Below are 19,808 nucleotides of genomic sequence, written 5' to 3' on the forward strand. Positions count from 1 at the left end.
TGAAAGTTTTCTAAACTCTTGAGTCAATCGACCAAGTTAAAGGTCGAGAGGCGACCTTAAACCCCTGTCGTCACCAACAATCGAGCGACGACCTTAAACCCTTGTCGCCATCAGTGGTCGAATGTCGACCTTAAACCCATGTCGCCATCAGCGGTCGAATGACGACCTTAAGTCCCTATCATCATCAGCGATCGAGTGGCGACCTTAAACCCCTATCATCATCAACGGTCGAGCAGAGACCTTAAACCCTTATCACATCAACGGTCGAGCAGCGACCTTAAACCCTTGTCGTCATCAGGTCGAGCAGCAATCTTAAACCCTTGTCGCCATCAATGGTCGAGTGGTAACCTTAAACCCCCGTCGTCATCAACGGTCGAGCGGCGATATTAAACCCTTGTCGTCATCAATAGTCGAGCGGTAACCTTAAACTCCTGTCGCCATCAATATCGAGCGGCGACCTTAAACCTCTATCGTCATCAAAGGGTCGAGCGACGACCTTAAACTCTTCTCGTCATCCACGGTCGAGAGCAACGACTATAAACCCGAGACCACCGAAAAATGGCTCGTCCAAACAAATAATATGACGCCGATCAATGGGCCACGGAGTCACACTACACAATATTTCACTTCATGGTAAGTGATTCGCAGTCCTAACCCTGAGTAGTAAAAAATATGAAAAGTTGAACGGCGTAGAACGAAGGATTGACATTAAATAAAAGGTCTGCCAAATGAGCGACCATTCATTGATACTCGCATAAAACCTACAAGTGCATGAAAGGCAATACAAAATTCGCTCAAGCTCACTCAAGATAGTCCAAAACATCATCGGGCAGCGACTTAGTCAACTTATCGCGACTGATAATCTTGCTTGTCAGAGCGGTTGGGATGTAGCCGCCTTCCTTTAGTTGGTCGAGCGTCCCATTGATAGCAAGGCTGAATACACGGAGTGCCCGATCAACGACCTTGTCATTAAAAGCGTCTGAGCAGCTGTAGACGTGCTTCATGAGCTCGAATCTACTAGACTCGACCCCTTGATACATCACTAGGGCCGATCATGAAGCCTCCAACTCTTCCTTCAACACTGCCAACTCCTCATCTTTGGAGGTGAGCTCTTCATCCTTCGCAGCGAGATGGGTCCTTGCGGCGGTCTGCTAGGCCGATCGTCCCTCCCGCTCGGCGTTCAATGCGGCCTCAGCCTCCTTCAAGTTCTGAGACAACACTCGAAACTCCTTATTTTTGATCTTTAAGTCCTCGATGGCCCGGAGCTTCCTAGTGTTAGCCAAGTTGAGCTTGGACTCGAAGGAACTGGCCTGCTTATCAAGCCGAGCCAATTGTGTAGCTTGCTCGGCGCTTTTGCCTTTCTCGACCTCCAACTGCTCGGAACTCGTGGCCAGATCGGCTCTTAGTTGAGCCATCTCAGCACTCATCTACTCCAGCTGCGCCTGGGAAGCAATTAATTAGCCACTTGAGGCACGCATCTACTTCACTTCCTGCTCTAAAAATGCGAGTCTTTGGCACATGCCCAGACTCTCTATCTAGTACTACAAGGAACAGGTGATTATTAGGGCAAAATGGCGCTAAAAAGGAACATACAAGAATAGGAGCGTACAAAGATACTTACCCCAATGGACATCTGCATATGACTGTCGGTGAGCATCCCTGGAGGCATGGTCGCCGCATGGGCCGGGGCGTCGACCCATATCTGTCTGAGCGACCCCTGGATAATTATTTGATGGATGGCCGCCGTTATGTGGCACCGACCACTCGGATCGAATGGGGCTGAAGTTGCTCTGCCACCCGATTGAGATGCTAATGTCGGTCGGATGCGAGACTTCTGAGCCTTTGGCGTGGAGGAAAGTGGCATAAAGACAACCGGTGGCGCATAGATTGTTCCCTGGGGCAGCCCGGACAAGAAAGGCATCTGATCCGACGACAAAGATGTATGAGGAGTGACCACCATTTGAGTAGTAGGCGTTGAGGTTTCCCTCGTTCGGATGGAAGTCGAGGGCTGACTCTAGTCAACGTCAACATCGAGGAGGAAGCGGATCGGGAGGTAGCCTCCGCGCGTCGTCTCTTTCGCCTTATCAACAGTTCACCAGAAGAAGCCGATTCCGAGGTCCCACCGACCGGAATTACCAGGAGCCTCTCTAGTGGAAGATCCGTTGTGCAAGTCGCCTCACCGCCAGTCATCTGGCTGGCCACTTCTTCGCTTCCTTGAGCTGGAGCTCCAGTGCTAGTTCCGAGCGGGTCTTCATGAGAGTCGACTGGCTATAAACCTCGACTCTCCAACTTGGCCACGACCGTGGCGTTGATGTCTGCGTCTGCAAGCTTACACTTGTTGGTCAGACGCGCTCGCAGCATGATCGAGCTGCACAAAAGGAAGATAAATCAGTTAGATTCAAAGGTTGGGGAAAATAAAGAGCATACTTAGGTTGGACGGAAGCCTCGTGCGGATCGGGCTCAGGATGAACACGTAGAGGACGCCCTCCAGCAGCAACTTGTGGATATGGTAATTTTGACTGGCCAAGTTGGAAGTTGCATGGAGGTAGTCCGATCGGCTCTTGTATTTCTTGAGCTCGGGAGGGTTCGAAACCTTTAATTGCCAGCTAGTTGAAAAGTCTGGTCGCTCAGGAAAGCGAACAAAGAAGTAGTAGTCCTTCTAATGCTTGTTGGAGGACGACATCTTGTCAAAGAAAACTAGGCCCACTCGGGCTTGGAAGAGAAAAGTCCCCAACTCGGATAATTTGGGATAATAGAAATAGTGGAATAGCCAGGGAGTAAGAGGAATGTCGTGCAGGCAGAATAGAATGACGACCTCACACAGCAGTCGAAAGGAGTTCAACACTAGTTGATGGAGAGAAATACGAAAATATTTACAAACGGCAGAGAAGAAAGGGTGGATCAGGAACCGCAGACCGACGGTAAATTGGTCCCTAAAGAAGCATACAAAATCCAAAGGCGGCTCGTTTTGGCAGTCGAAAGCCAAAGGAAGGCCGATTTGATAATCAGTGGGAATTTCAAAAGCAACTCTCAAACTCTCAGCATCGCCTTCGTCGAACCTGGACTCGATGGACGTATACCAGAGTCCAGTAACCAAGACATGAGGTTGTGAGGAGCTTGCCATCGAAAACGAAGGTCGACAAGAAATAATGAAGATTTGATTGAAAGAGAGGATGCTAAGAGCAGCGAAAAGATTCGATTGAAATGAGGGAGCTTACTAAAAAGATCGCCGGAAAGGGAGAAGCACGCAGTGTCGCAGGCAAGCTCGAAGATGAAGACTTAAAGATGAAGATACGAAGTGAGGAAGACGGCGGTGCATGCGAGGTTTATAAACCTCGCGGCCAATCGACCGTAGCCGTCCGATTTGGAGTTATGGAAACCTAGAAGTAGATCCAACCATTGAATTTGAAAAGACAGACGTCACGTCACAAGCGGATATCCACCTATCACATCAAGCAAGCGGCGGTAGTATGAGACATGTGCCCTTCGGTCACGAGGCAGCATTTAAGGCACTTAATCAAAAAGGTATGGTCGCATGCTCGACCATGATTATTAGGGATTCACGTAGTCTTCAAGAAATTCAGATGACATTAGCCAGGACTCGACCGAGGGGCACGAGGAGTAAGCAGGAGAAAATTGTCATGAAATATAACCGCCTGTCGTTCCGATCAGGCATGGACATGTGATCACCACATATCCGAACGACCTTTTCGCTTCGAAGGCTTGGACCGAGAAATAACCCTGAGAAGGAGGGGCGAACGACATGAGCCTGTAGACGATCGAAAACTAGACCATGAAGGCCGCTTGGGGCTTAGAGTCATCAGCGACACATCTTGTCCAGTCAATTGGACTTACAACCTTCTTCGACTAGACTTGAAGGGGAGGCTTGTGATGCGGCTGTAAGAAGAAGCTCGCCTGGCATGGGTCAACAGCCATGGTAGAGGTCAAAGTAAAGACGGTCAACGTGGCTCAACCGCGTCGCCCGAGCGAGAGGGGAATGCACAGGCCGATAGGAGGAACCGATGTCCGGGCGACCATCTGGAGGAAACAGCGTCTGGTCTGCCCGATCTACAGGAGAGTGGGCGGAGCGATCTATCAGTTCGGCTCGGGGTATGTCATTGACAGTGAATAATAAATTAATATAATAAAAGAGAAAAAGACTAAGATATTTAATAAAGGGAAGAGAAAGCAAAGGAGAACACTCCATCTATTATTGAATGCGAAGAAGCTCAGACAAAGATACCTTCTGTCGATAATTTAATATCATTAAATAAAGGGAAATGGAAGGTTACCAAGAAAGGTATAAAAGAGTGTTTTAGGTATGAAGAAAGACAAGATTCATCTCTGTCCATATTATTTTCGATTCTTCTCCTTCTGTTTCTAACTTGAGCGTCGGAGGGCTAACGTCAGAGACCCCTTCCCTGATTTGATTTATTTTGTAGATATGAGCGAGGTCTTCATCCGGTCAACGGAACTGTCACATTCTCAATTTTCTAACTTCACGCTTTCAGACAGGATCACTTATTATAATCAAATCATTAATTAGATCAATAAATGACTAATTTCTTATGACAAATCCATGTTAATAACATGTAAGTCCACTAAATAGAGAAATAAAATCCAACAGATGGCTTAAAATTGAAACGGATTAAGATATAATTTAAAACAAGTTTAGATACAGTCCAAAGTACTGTGGTCGGAACACCACCAGTGAAGGAACATATAAGTCACTTTTGCTCTCACCTATTGTTATTTAATTATTATTTTTTAAGTTCTTCATTGATGGCCATGTAGTCACGCTTCTTTTCGCGTGTCTTTAAGTTCTTCATTGATCAATTCTTGTATGTTAGCAAATTGATAGACTATTGAAAGAAAGAGAGACAAGACTATTTTTCTCCTAAACTGATATATTCATTTTCAATTTATTTCAATAACTATCAATTTTATAAAAAATCATACGTATGAGCTCTCCTAAATCTCATAACTGACGTCACAGTCATTTATAGTTCTTGACTTCTTTCTAGAGTAAATGGACACATCAAGTTTCAGTAAGGTCTAGTTAAGCATTCAAGGCTTTTTATGGGCTCTTGACATGATAATGGGCTGGTTTTTTGTTTGAATTTATTTTATTAAAAATAATTTGAATTTTTTCTAAAGAAAAGTATTTATGCATTTTAACAAGAATTAGATGCCAAGTTTGAGAGACTATATTAAAAATATATCATATTCTAGGAAATATAATGGATTTATGTTGTTGATCTCGACTTAATTAGTCCACTTGTTCTACTTTGCTTGACCACCTCACTCTAATTTGAAAAATAGCTTGATCCAGAGGGTATGAAATATTTGGTTAGTTGTTTTAACTCCTCTTTACATGAGCTATTATTGCTCGATAAAATTCTTTGTGATTTATATCTCTTTCAGATAGTGAAGGATTATTTTGGAGGGATCGTCGAGATGATGATTTTACTTTTTTTACTATGAAAGAGTAGCTCAATTGACTTGATCTTTCCAAATACATAACTACATCACATATATATATATATATATATATATTGGGTGGAAAAGAAGTGTTTAAACTACAAATCATCCTAAATTCTCTGAATTATATTATATATATTTGGGTGTCTTAAAAGCCCTCAAGAAAAATCAAATCCAAACTAAAGCACTTTCAGTGCACTTTAATAAGTAACTTTGGTGCCTTGCAGTAGTAAAATATTTAGGAAAATAAATAAAATCAGAGTTTAAATGAATATTCTATGTGCAATGTCTTAAAACATACCATTTTAAGTAAAATTATTTTTAAAGTAGTGCAATTTTGATTAAATTTGTGTACAAAAGATATTTGATGTATGAAATTATAAATAAAATATTATTTTAATAATTTTTTCAAAGAAGGATATTCTTTTAATGATATAGATGATTTAAGGCGGTCTTTCAATTTTCTACCATTTTATACGAATAAATATTTAAGTATAATATATATTTATAAAAATTATCATTTAATTTAAAATTTATTATCAATATTTTTTTTTCAAGTAAATTTTATGTGACCTTATAGTTTTCACTTATATAAAATTTTATTTGATATTAATTAAGATCTTCAAAGTAATTCTCACAAGTATTATAAAATAATTTTTTTTTTCATTTTTTAATTGTAATATTCAAAATGAAACTAAATTAAGTCCAATCAAATCAAATTAGCTAAAAAAAAATTGTTGCATGAGAGCATCCATAATGAATGCATTATTGGGATGTTATAATATCTCTTTAGTATTAACATCATTATAAATAACACTCCTTCAATTTGAACACGCTTAATATTTTCATCGAACGCGTTCGATCAACGTGAGGTGGGCCAACCAGGGGCTGGCCCACCCCACATTTGTATTTTTTTTTAATTTTATTTATTAAAAGATTATAAATTTTAAAATTAAAAATTAAATAAAATGGTTAATTTTTTAACGACTAGTTAAAAATTTTATCTATAAATATCTATAAATGTGTATAGATATTTTCATTCCGACTCACTATTCTCTCTAATTCTACTTTCTAAATATTCTCCCTATCAATTTTTTTAGATTTCTACCATCTTATTTTATATCCGAAATGGATAAAAATAATAGGGTATTTTTTATAAATTTCTTAAATTGTACAAATATTTCGCAAGAATATTCTTCTTCCCAACATCCACAAATTCCACCAAATTATCAATACCCACATCTATTTCCAAATATGTCATTTCCTCCACAAAATCTTCAAAATTTCTAAAGTTTTGGAAATTCTATGAATCATCCGAATTATGCCCCTCGAGCTCCATATCAACCACTTCTAGCCGAATATTGGCAAAACATGAGTCATCCATATTTCACACCGTCGGTTGTTCATGGATATGGTACCCCGTACACAATTGGTATGTCTTTCACTCCTCCAATGTCAAATGAACCTGTAACTCTGACTTTTGTCCCGAAGACTCAACTTTCTAACAATGAATCCCCAATTGAGGTGGTCAATTTTGAAAAAGTAGTTTCAAATGCTGAGGGTACAAGAAAGCGTCCAAATTGGACAAAGATTGAAGATGAGGTCTTAGCGAGAAGTTTTGTCACTATCAGCGATGATCCAATAATCAACAATGATCAAAAGGTGGATGCTTTTTGGGGATGTGTTGTAAGCTATTACAATGAGAATCATCCCCCAAGTTCAAATACTAGAAGGGCAAATATTATACGGTCACATTGGTACAATACAATCCAAAAGAAGGTATATCGATTCAACGCAAATTACAATAGTGTTTACAGTTCATATCGAAGTGGTCACAGTGACGAAGATATATTGAAGTTTGCATACGAAAACAATGGCATTGCATTCAATCCGAAAACAATGGCATTGTATTCAATCTCGATCATGTGTGGAGAATTGTTAAAGATCGTCCAACGTTTACTCCACAGTACGCTAATCACTTTGTGGCCACAAAGAAGAAGAGGACCTCAGAGTCGAGAGCAAGCAACACCTCCTCCAACCAAGATGTGAGTATAGACCTGCATGATGAAGATACTCGTCCAATGGGTGGAGGATCTGACAGTAAACTACAAAAATATTTTTGCAAAGTTCACTGACTACACAGACGTGAAGAAGTCCGAAGTCGATCTGAAACAAAAACAACTCAAAGTAGAGGAGATTAAAGCACAAGTTGCCTTATCCAAATCTGAAGCTAAGAATTGTCGCTTGAAGTTGAAGGAGTACGAAATATTGAACAAAGACGCCTCGCAGATAACAAAGGAACAATATATCATACATAAATGTCTATGCCAGGATATTAGGTCGAGATGGAATATCTAAGTTGTTTACTCAATGTTTATTTTCTAGTATTATTGTATTTTCAAGTGCTTAAGTTAGTCTCCGGTGGAAGAGAAGGAGAAGATGAACAGTAGATGAAGAGCATGTATGTGTGTGAGCGTATGCGTACCTCTGCCTATGTGAGTGGGTCCCTTTTATAACGTTGTTGAAGAAGAAATACTACCTCTTTCCCCATTAATTGGATGTTGTGTCACAATAAGCAAAACATCACATCGTTGTATTTCCACCGTATCATACAGTCATGTCGTCCATGCTCCGTATCTGTATAATCATATTTGTCTACGTGCTTTGACACCTCACGCACTATCCCACATGCTACGTCAATCCAAGTGATGGTGATATGGGTTATGACAAGTGGATCTAGAAGGTGACGTGGCGGTAAAAGTCAAGGAGATGGGACAGACAAAGTCAAGATAATATGACAGTCATACTCAAGAGAGAGTAATATCCCCTCGTCTGTCGGTCACCTAGTGTTAAGGTTCATAGATTCAACTGAACCGGGTTATAATATGATCGAGAGTAGACAGACAGTCCTCAATTTGCGCGAACCGGGGAGTTTGATGTCTCAAGGCCGACTAAATCTTAAGGCAGCCAAGATTGAGGTCGTCCGGTCTTATGGGTCGACTAAAACGACTGACTCATTCCACAATAAACCAATCGTAGGGGACGGTATGTGGATAAATTCGTTCGGTCACAAAGTTGGACAAGTTTATATTCTCCGACCATACAGAAAGTCGGTTAAAACAAATACAGTCCATCCTAATATATTGACCAAATATCTCAGAATGGGGCGGGGTTTCTCTAGGTGACCTATTATACGCTCGGTCGGGTATAGGGATGACCGGGTCTACAACACTTATTCTTATGCTGACACATGGACAGAATTCAATTAAAATATAGATTATTAAAGGGATTTCCAGAAAGCATGATGCACTATACTATCTCTCGAGTGGATTTCCAATATGATCAAGACACTATATCATTCTAACAGACTGGCTTAATGATCGAGCAAATTATGCTTAACGAATAACATAATTAATAGGGTAGTCGGCTCAAAGATAGGACATATTATGATACAAAATGGTGGAACAACATCATCCTAACAGGGCGGTCGACTTAAGGATCGACCGAATTATGCTTATCTGACAACATCATCCTAACAGGGCGGTCGACTCAAGGATCAACCGAATTATGCTCATCCGGCAGCATCATCCTAATAGAGCGGACGACTTAAGGCCTGACCAAATTATGTTTATCGAATAACATCATCCTAACAGGGGCGACCGATTTAAGGACCAACCAAATTATGCTCATCCGACAACATCATCCTAACAGGGTGGTTGACTTAAGGACCGATCGAATCATGCTGCAGACACAATCGTTGGAGCTACAATCGCCGCACGGGCTTGGGCATCAACTCATACTGTGCGAGCAGCCCTTGTATTCTTATTTAATGCTCGGGGATGAGGGACGCTAGGTTGTTCGAATAGCAATACTTGTCGATCGGCAAGTGGATGATTGTTGTTATTGATTTCTGACCGCTCGGGTCAGAAGGTGCAAAAGTTGCCCGGCCGGTGGGCTGTGAAGAGACTGGCCGAATGCGGGACACCTGTGCTGCTAGTAGAGGAGGAGGCATGAAGGCGATCGACAACACACAAATTGTCCCTTGAGGCAGTCCGAACAATGAAGGTGTCCGGTCGGAGGACAGGGACGCAGGGAGTTTCCCAAGGCCCTAATCAAGAGGTGGAAGAGAAGTATCACCCTGCTCAGATGGGGTCGAGTGCTAAGCGTGGTAGGAGTCTATAGGGCTAAAGTGGCAGTTTGGGAGGAACTTTTCGCTCAGCGCCTCTTACGGTGTTGCAGGAGCACGTCGGAAGTTGTCGACTCTGAAGCGATAGTGATGGGGACCATGGACAACCATTCAGGCAGAAGGTCCACTGTAGCAGCCGCCGCATCGCTCGCAGTTGTCCGACTTCCTCTAGCATCACTCCCTAGCACTGGAGTTCCCTCCACCTCGCCGAGCGGATCCTCGTGGGAACCGACGACTACAGACTGCGGTTGTCCAGCTCGGCCACGGCTGCAGCGTTGATGTCTAGGTCCGTAAGCTTACACTTGTCGGCCAGACGCGCTCGCAACATGATTCAAGCTGCACAAAAGGAAGAAAAATCAGTTAGATTCAAAGGTTGAGGAAAAGAAAGAGCATACTTAAGCTGGACGGAAGCCTTGTGTGGATCGGGCTCAGACCGAACACGTAGAGGGCACCCTCCAGCAGCAACTTGTGTATATGGTATTTCTGACCGACCAAGCTGGAAGCTGTATGAAGGTAGTCCGAGCGGCTCTTATATTTCTTAAGCTTGGGAGAGTTCAGCACCTCTAATTGCCACCAGGTTGGAAAATTCGACCACTTGGGAAAGTGAACAAAGAAGTAGTAGTCCTTCTAATGTTTGTTAGAGGACGACATCTTATCAAAGAAAACTAGGCCCACTCGGGCTTGGAAGAGAAACGTCCCTGGCTCGGACAATTTGGGATAATAGAAATAGTGGAAGAGTCGAGGAGGAAGAGGAATGTCGTGCAGACAGAACAGAATGACGACCTCGTACAGCGGCCGAAAAGAGTTCGACACTAGTTGATAGAGAGAAATATGAAAATATTTACAAATGGCAGAAAAGAAAGGGTGGATCGGGAATCACTCGGAGGTGGCTCGTTCGGGCAGTCAAAGGCTGAAGGAAGACCGATTTGATAATCGGAAGGAATTTCAAAGGCAGCTCTCAAACTCTCAACATCACCTCCGTCGAACCTGGACTCGATGGACGTGTACCAGATCCCAGGGATGGAGACAGGAGGTTGAGAGGAGTTTGCCATCGGAAATAAACGTCGACAAGAAACAACGAAGTTGTTCGATTGAAAGAAAGGACACTAATAACAACGAACAGATCCAGTTGAACAGTATAGAAAGCTTACTAGAGAGATCGCTATGAACGTCGAAAAGGAAGAAGAATGTAGTGTCGATGGAAAGCTCGAAGATGATGACACAGAGTGAGGAAGACGACGATGCACACGAGGTTTATAAACCTCACAACCGATCAACCTCAGCTGTCCAATCTAAAGCTACGGAAACCTAGAACCAGATCCCATCGTTGATTTTGAAAAGGTGCATGCCTCGTTGCAAGAGAATATCCGCATGTCACATCGAACGTGCGGCGGCAATGAAGGACACGTGTCCTTTGGTCACCGGATAACATTTAATTTGCTTAATTAAAAAGGTATGATCGCGTGCTCGACCTTAACTATAAGGGATTTACACGATTTTTAAGAAATCCATATAACGTCAGCCAAGATCGAGCTAGCCCAAGGACACGGAAGGAAAAGGAAAACATGTGTCAAGTGTTGTTGCTCATCGTCCCGATCAACGTAAAAGAACGAGTCACAAGGATGAACCCGGCAACGGCAAAATGAAGCTGAGCAGCGTTAGCTTATGGGTCGATCAGTGTTTACAGACCGAGCGCAGCCCGATCGGACACTGTAGAATTTGGGCCGAATAGGCCTTAGAGTCGCTGAAGACACATCTTGTCCAGTCAGTCGGACTTGCAGCCTCCTTCGACTAGACTTAAAGGAGAGGCTTCTGATGCGGCGATAGGGAGGTGCCTACCTGGCACGAGTCAATTGCTACGGTGTAGGTCAAAGTTAAAGCGGTCAACGCCAGGGCTTAAGCAAGGTTCGGTCGCACCTGAGCGGGAAGTGGTTCATTAGCTGATCGGAGGGATCATTGTCTGGTCGGCCATCTGGGTAAACCAGTCTCTGGTCAACCGGGTTGACAGGAGAGCAAGTTGAGCGGGCCAGGAGCCCGAGCCGAGTGGACCACCCGTCCGGCTCAAGGTATGATGTTAACATTGTACACATAATGAACCGATAAAATAATAAATAAAAAAGGAAAAGACAGATAATTAATAAGGGAAAGAGAAAACAAAAGATAATACTCCATCTATCATTAAATGAGAAGAAGTCAAGACAAAGATATTTTCTGTTGGTAATTAATATAGGAAGATGAAAGGTCACTAAAAAAAATATAAAAGAGTATGTCAGGTATGAAGAAAGAAGACATGCATCTCTGTCCCTAGTACTTTCACTCTCTCTTCTTCTTCTATTTCTGACTTGTGCGTTAGAGGATCAAAGCCAAGGATTCCTTCTCTAGTTTGGTTTTGTTTTGTAGAGAGGAGCGAGACATTCATCCAATCAACGGAACTATCATTTCTCCGGCTTTTCAGCTTCACATCTTCGGACAGAATCAAATGACATTTATGTTCAAGTTAGAAAGGAAAAAAAAAACTATACTATTTAGAAGCAACCTTATGTGTCACGATGTGTAAGTATAATTGGACCATAAGTGAAGTGTATCGCACATATCGACCACCAAGAACATTAGGAGCCAGTTAATAGAGTTGATTTTATTTTCCATATTTTCTGTCGAAGAAAAGATTTTCCTTTTAGTTAGCTTTAGTTTAGTAGAGCCAATTGACCTTCTTGCAGCATCTGACATGCATTTTTAGCATGCTTACTAAACAACATGAATCTAGGATGATGCCAAACTACGAGAACCTCATTTTTAGCATTCTTCTATTGTCGCTCTGCATATTGTTCTGTTAAGATTTATTCTATAGCTATGTTCTGTTGCTCTGTAGATTATTCTGTCAAGATCTGTTCTGTAGACCTGTTCTGTTGCTCTGTAGATCTATTCTATCACTCTGTAGACCTATTCAAGTCGCTCGGCAACACAAATCTGTTGCTCGGCTGATTTACTCACTCGGCGACTCAGTCCGTTTTTCTGTACGTAACAAAAACCAATTCCTATTGACAGTCTTAGATTATCCGTTCAGGTCATCTCTATTATAAATTGAATTTAATTCTAGTATTTAAATTCAACTAATACCTCGTAATGGTCAGTTTCACCTGTTTCGGGCAGGTTGGAACTAGTGGTTCCAGAAGGTTGTTTTTAGCTATATTATGCCCCAAGTAGTTTACTTAATCATCTGAAGTGAAGCTCACTGCTCTTTAGTTTGTTAATTAGAAAAGCTACAATATTTGATTGTAAACTATAGATAGCTATTTGATTTTGCTGTTATTGCATGTACTGAAATTCAACTTCTGTTTGCTTCATCAGTCAGTAGATTGGAATGATGATATAAATGAAGAAGCAGAGGGAACAGAAACTCTCCCTGGTATAATTGGTGAAGATGGTGAGCTTAAATCTGAAGCAAAGGAAGACAGTCCAGTTGGCGGTTCTGAAGAAAATGAATGTGATAAGCTATTGCGTGTGAGGTAAGTAATTGTTAGTAAATCACATTTGTTAATTATTTGTAGAGATTTGCCAGTTTTTTTTTATGTTCTTAGCTATTTTTCCCTTCTATGTTAGAATGTGTTTGTTATAATTGACTTTCTATTTCAGAAACTCTGAAAGGTAATATTGACAATCTTTTCCAATTCATAATGCCTTTAAGTAATTTTTTATTATTTTTCAACGTTAATTTTTCATTTATCAGTAGCATCAGATGAACTGAGATGCTCCTTAAATGTTGTAACAAATCGTATTTAATCACCGATTTGCAGATGGGGAAAATCTCAACTTGAGGAGGAAGCAGTTCTTGGTCGAGGAAAGCGCCAAAGAAAAGCAGTATCAGACAGAGCGCGAAACTTTTGGTGAGGTCGTTTACTTCTATGAAAAAGTAATAAGTTTGATAACCAAATTGGTTGATGGTTAAATTTTGCTTTGTTTATTGGCCAATTATAGTTGATATCTTGTCTTATATATTAATTTGATCCTGTCTGAAAATCGAAGAAGTGGATACTAGGGACGTGGTGCTCCTGTTGATCTCTGAGGGACTTTGCTCCTGCGTGCAACACAAGCAGCGTCAGTGCTGAGCTAGGAAAGGGATCTCTGACGATGACCCTCCGACGTTCAATTCTTAGTGTTTGGATAGAACAATGTTTGAGAATAAGGAAATAGAATGATAATAAAAAATAGTATTTAGATTGTGAGTTTGAGAATGACAATTTGAGAATGATTTTTAAATTTATGAAAATCAACCAAACTTATATAATTATGTAGATTTTATTTCAATTCTCATTCCACCTTACTATCAAACTCATACCTATAATCATTTTCATTATTTAACCAAACGCCACTTTAAAAAAATTAAGAAACTTGCCAATGTATCATTATCCCGGGGTTGAGTTAGCTTTATTTTAACTATTGTTTCAGTTTGATCAAAGTAAATTGCGTACCGTATTATAACAAAATCAAAATTGCGCTCTATTAATTTTGGCTTGAATCTAATTGATTATTTTATTAATAATTTCAAGCATAGAATTAATTAACACATCAGAAAATTTTACATGACAATATTAAAAATTCTAAAATTATTTTTAAAAAAAATACTAAAATTGCAATACAATATTAATATGTGAAAATTCTGTTGGTAAGGAGTACTTTTTACAATAATTATAATATTTATCAATCGGTCACATATTTTCTTTTCGCCCCCTAAAGTTTGTGTAATAACTTTTCCTTTCTAAGTTTCAGACATGCTGTTCAAAAGCGAGTTGGGCGACAAGGTCAACTCGAACGAGTGCGTGAACTGGCCGGACGGCGCGGAATTCGCCACCGACGAATTCTCCCCGGCGGCGAACGTTTCGAACTCCGGCGTGAAGTACATCGGCACGGGCCGGTTTGGAGGAAGCACCGGCAAGGGCGCCTCGAAGCTCAGCGCGTTGATCACCTGCTTGATGGATGGCCGCAGAGACGAGTCCGGGTGGGCGCACCACAGCCCCACCACCATCAGGCTCTCGATCTGCCTCTGCTCGAAGTTCCCCTCAAGCCTCGCATCCACCGCTTCCAAGATCTTCCCCCTTCCGTAGAGATTCCAAACCCATTCCGCCAATCTCGTCTTGCTCTGCTGCTCGTTCGGCTCGATCGTCCGTCTCCCGCACGCGATCTCGAGCGCCACAATGCCGAAGCTGTAGACGTCCGATTCCTTACTTGCCTTGCCGGTGTAGAAGCACTCCGGCGCCATGTACCCCCTGGTGCCGGCCAGATCCGTGGTCTGCAGGTCGCTGTCGTGGTCGACGAGCCTCGCGAGACCGAAATCGCCGAGCTTGGCGTTGAACGCTGAGTCCAGCATCACATTGCTCGGCTTGATGTCGCGGTGAACCACGCATTGCTGCCCCTCCTCGTGCAGATAGAAGAGCGCCGAGGCCAAGCCCATCGCGATCCTGTGCCGCGCCGGCCACTGTAGAAACTTCGCCTTGCTGTATAGGTAAGAATCGAGACTCCCATTGGGCATGAACTCGTAGACGAGCAAGAACTCGCCTTTGGTGTGGCACCACCCGATGAGCTGCACCAGGTTCCGATGTCTCAACCTGCTGAAGATCTTCACCTCTGAGATATACTCCTTCCTCCCCTGTTTCGAGCCCTTGGAAATCCTCTTGATCGCCACATCGAGGTTGATGTCTTTCAAGCATCCTTTGTAAACCAATCCGAAGCCACCCTCTCCGAGCTTCTTCTCTTCTGAGAAGTCCTTTGTTGCAAATGACAGTTCCTGGAAAGAGAACCTCTTCGGTCCTCCTTCGCTCTCAAACTCGTGATCTATATCCTCATCACAGTCCATGTGCTCCTTTGCATGATTCTTCTTCCTCCTGTTCTTGCCACAAATGAAACATATCAAGCATATTGCCACCGTCAATACCACTCCAATGGCACAACCGATGATGATTATAAGAATGTTTTTTTTCTTCTTTGGTTGCAGAGTCGAGTTGAAGGACCATGATAGAATGGTATGCGTCTCAGTGAAGTTACCAGTGGCTGCGGAGAAGCCTACTGTTACAAGTTCTGGTAAGGCCTCTCTCAGATCAATAATGTAACTTATCCTGTAATTGGCACTTGGTGATTGATTTGTCTCTGGATAGGTTAAGAAGAGGCTCAAGTTGTGGGTGATGGAATCATAATTCACCCATGCATTACCGATTCTGTGTTCCCTGATGCTACTGTTCCAAGGAACGTATGTTGAAGAGTTGATTGAATTTATGTCGATGCCAAGATGTTCACCTTTGGGATCCCATTCATAGTTGCTGAAGGTGTCAAACTCCACAGCCACCATTTTACTGGTTTGATTGAGGATTGTGGTGTTGGAGTAAAGGCCAAGGTAGCCACCTTTAGCATATAAGGGCAACGTGGCAGGGTATGGTGCGAGTAAGAAGGCAAAACCATCGGCATAGTTTGTCTCATGGGAGTCGATGATGAAGGAGAATTGTGTGGTGAAGTTAGTGAGTTCTTTTCTTTTGTTGTTCCAGAGATGAAGGGGGTCTTTATAGGTTGCCCTACTAGCGCTCGCCAAATTGGCACCTTCCTTGGTGAGCATTATGGTGGAGCCATTAATGACTGCATCACCTTCGAATGTGATCTTTGAAGTCCCATTGAAGCTAGGGAAGTTGAAGGAGAGCGAGGTTGCCAAGGGTATTATTATTGACAAGAAAACAGGTAAGATCCTTAATTTGTGCAGAATCATTGCTGAAATTTGAGAAAAAGTAGTTGCCAATTATTCTGCAGTACAAGTTAACATAGAGAATCAGCAACATGGCAAAACTGAATTTCTTTTTCATGATTAGCTTAAGGCAGTTTTATGTGCATAAAACATATGACTGTAAATGCCATTAGAAGTACCAAGAACCACAAAGCAGGCTAGAATATGACTGCAAAAAAGTTTACAAAGCGTGGTTCTTGTTTCACCAACATATGTGACCATATTTTGAAGCAATATTACCAATTACTTACACAAACACAAGGTTGTTACTTAGATACTTGATAAAATTTCAATAACTATGTTCAGATCAAAGAAAACAAAGAAAGAATAGGAAAGAGAATATAAAAAGACGGAGAAAAGGAAAAAAGGACTACAAAGGTAAATGGCCATAGCACAGGGTGATTTTATCAATCATGTTCCACTAATGCAAAATGAAGGGGATGAGCATGCGAGAAGAAAAGCCATTGAAATTTTAATGAGAACATTCAGACAAGAATTATCTGGTGTAAACAATTGCAAAATGCTAGAATAACTTTTTGAGACTTAAAGGAAGATTAGGTTACCAGTGCTTCTTCATGATTTATCTGAACAAAGTAGAGCGACTGCATCTAGAGTAATTGAGAATTTGATATTTTACAATGAATTTCTTGATCTAGTTATAGCATATAGGACATACCTTTTGTTGTTCTTCCAAGAGAGAGCCTACTTCCAAGAAAAAGAGAGAGAGAGAGACTGAGAGAGAAACTACTTGGATCACTAAAATGCAGATGATAAGAGTCCCAATATTCCACAGTTGGATTTTTATTATTTCAGTCATCTTGCTGATTCTTTCAAATGTTCAAAGGTTGACTTGTCTTGAACTGTGAAGTATTATATGGTGCAGAGCAGCCGAGAAGATTCCTCTGCTGAAGAGGTTAAGCATGCCTTTGCAGTGTTTACCATCTTAAGTACATGGCTTGTTGCATGGACTTAACTAATTGCTGAGTCCCTGTCTTTCTTAAAGAAGACAAGTCAGCTTTCTTTATCAAATCAAATGTAGACAGTTACTTAACTAGTTGCTTGTGTAAATTGCAAAGTTTCTTACCTGGCTTAGAAGTCCTCATTTTAACAAGCCAAATCAGGAGAAATTACTTTCTTTATCTTTAAACTATCTTCATTACATGTAAACTTGTTGAATTTGCATCTTTGACCTACAAAGAGTCATCCATTCAGTCGCAAACAAATCAAATAGAGGTGTGCATGAATTCAAGCACGATTTGTGCTATAATCTGAACTCAATCAAATGTTTTCATTGACAGACTCAGTTTAGGATGCTTGTTTGGTTTTGTTTAGAATTTATATAAGAGTGAAGAGCATTTTCCATCACTTTTACATTTTCTGTTTGTGAAATCTTCTTTCTTGTAATGAACTTGTATGCTAGCCAAAATGTTAGACCACTTGACCTTGATTTTTTTGGTGAGTTCATATTAATTTATGGATTTTCTTTTGTTAACAGCAAGTCCTGTTTCCATACTGCAACGAAGCTGGTCCATTGAAGGGAAAAAGGATAAAAGACTTGCTCATAGGCATGCTACTTAAAGCACAAACATGTATTTTTAGTAGGTGCATGTTTCATGAGCACATGCATCTAATGCATATCTTTCAAAGTAATTGTCTTTTATTTATGTCGAGTGACATGTCTTTGTCGATCAGGAATCTTTGCCTTTTGATTTGAACACACAGCACCAAAAAGGATGACAGTGCATGACAATGTCTCACATGTCTATATCTCAACAAGTGGATAAGTGATGTCTGTTCTCTGCCAGAAACTTAATTAAGGCCATACATGTAAGTTAATATCAACTAACTACATCAAAGTCAAGTCAATCTACATGTTTTTTGTGAGTCAATAACTATACATATGATCTTATCAGAGAAAAGGGTTGGCAGGGGAAAAAACAAAGAAGAAAAAAAAGCTGTTTGGTTATAGACACGAATTGGAATTTAGCAGACATCTGGAATTGGTGGAAGGTAATGCCTAACCTTTCTCCCTTTATATATATTTTCATATTTTTTTATCTGAATATTTCTGGAAAATAGCCAGTAGACTAACCTCGTCATCTGAAGGTTTAATTCTTTCATAGTTGACATGAACTAAAAGTGGTTACTATAGTTAAATGAGTTCCTTTGGACTTAAATGTGGGTAGTTTTGCCCACTACATTTATTGGGGCAAAAGAATAGGAGAGAGCTATGGTGAAGATAGAATACCAAATGTAACTAACCGGGTCGACAAGATGCCAACACTAGAACCATGTGCCAACTATCCCAACTGCCTCGTATGGATGGGATGATCACTTCGAGAGGATTGACCTCCCATAATCAAAGTAATTTGATTATTTAATTGAATCACTTTGTTGTTTGTCATAAAAGTTTACATAATGACTTTCTGCATAGCCATATAATAATGTCAAAGTAATATAAAAATTATTAGCAAGTATAATAACCTATTCTAATATGGATAATATTTTGAAGAAGTTATTTGAATATGTGTATTTGGGAATTGTATCGCGACACAAATCTCACTTCAGACCAACAGAAAGCTTACTTATGGACCTTACTCATTCTCACTTCAGACACCTTGGTCTAGGCTTTTCGCAGCCGCAAACACCTCGTCCAAACCTGGCCGACCAAATAGACTTTCAATAAGTTCCTAGAGCTCCTTCGGAAATGTAATTCATTATTCAAGCAACTATTCAAAGTTCCTAGAGCTCCTTGTAAAGCTTGTTGGAAAACTTGTTGTCGGGCCTGATTAATCGCTTTTCTTTGTTCAAAATGAAGTGTTTAATTTGTATAATTTTCTAATTATTCTAAACTATCACTAGTGGCATTAATTAAATTTATTTTTTCTCATTCTATTTCACAGTAGCCATTCATTACCGGGATACAGACAGTTGGGCTGAACTCTATTGTTAGCTCCCTCTAACCAAACCCTACCTCAGATCTGCTTTGGCCACGTGTAATCAAACTAAAAGCATCAAATCCATGACTACAATCCTTACTAATATTCAACTTTTGTTTAACGGTGTTTATGGAAATGCTGTTTATTAAATTTCTTGCCCTAATTGTCAAGGACATGAGCACAAGCCAATTCTATTTTTACTTTTCTAAATAATTCTTTTCCATTGTAATGGTCTTCGTGGAATTCGATTCTAAATAATTGAATCGACTGATCGAAATTGGCTTTAAATACCTATTTTTCTCCCTTTACTCCTTTTTCAAATTTACAAGTCTTCGTAATAAATTGAAATAGAAAATTGTCATTTTATATGACTTATGAATACAATTTAATTGAGCTACCGAACAATGAGCATTTTGACCATCTTGTTACTTCTCCACAT

General features: G+C 40.8%; 1 protein-coding gene and 1 long non-coding RNA gene across 6 annotated transcripts; one reads left to right on the forward strand and one right to left on the reverse strand.

The window, feature by feature from the left end:
* Window positions 1–14,324: 14,324 nt before the first annotated feature.
* LOC122010438 (L-type lectin-domain containing receptor kinase IX.1-like) lies at window positions 14,325–17,264 on the reverse strand. Of its 3 annotated transcripts, none has more exons than XM_042566972.1 (2): window positions 17,107–17,264; window positions 14,325–16,417 (listed from the first exon to the last, which is right to left on the reverse strand). In XM_042566972.1, exon 2 carries the CDS (start codon window positions 16,413–16,415, stop codon window positions 14,424–14,426), a length of 1,992 nt encoding a protein of 663 aa, XP_042422906.1. In that variant the 5' UTR covers window positions 16,416–16,417; window positions 17,107–17,264; the 3' UTR covers window positions 14,325–14,423. The 3 variants fall into 3 exon arrangements, with proteins under 3 accessions (XP_042422906.1, XP_042422904.1, XP_042422905.1); XM_042566970.1 differs by having other exon boundaries at window positions 14,325–16,450; XM_042566971.1 differs by lacking the exon at window positions 17,107–17,264 and adding an exon at window positions 16,994–17,102 and having other exon boundaries at window positions 14,325–16,450.
* LOC122010439 lies at window positions 15,029–19,589 on the forward strand. Of its 3 annotated transcripts, none has more exons than XR_006119896.1 (7): window positions 15,029–15,167; window positions 15,657–15,742; window positions 15,817–16,387; window positions 17,926–18,032; window positions 18,123–18,257; window positions 18,344–18,440; window positions 19,334–19,589. It is a non-coding gene; the product is annotated as an uncharacterized LOC122010439 (long non-coding RNA). The 3 variants fall into 3 exon arrangements; XR_006119897.1 differs by having other exon boundaries at window positions 17,926–18,028; XR_006119898.1 differs by having other exon boundaries at window positions 17,926–18,019.
* Window positions 19,590–19,808: the final 219 nt, after the last annotated feature.

The sequence above is a fragment of the Zingiber officinale genome, chromosome 8A (assembly GCF_018446385.1).
Source record: "Zingiber officinale cultivar Zhangliang chromosome 8A, Zo_v1.1, whole genome shotgun sequence".
Classification (NCBI taxonomy): domain Eukaryota; kingdom Viridiplantae; phylum Streptophyta; class Magnoliopsida; order Zingiberales; family Zingiberaceae; genus Zingiber; species Zingiber officinale.

Excerpts from the sequence above, each read along its gene's own strand:
- LOC122010438 (XM_042566972.1), bottom strand. The coding sequence starts at position 16,415 with ATGATTCTGCACAAATTAAGGATCTTACCTGTTTTCTTGTCAATAATA.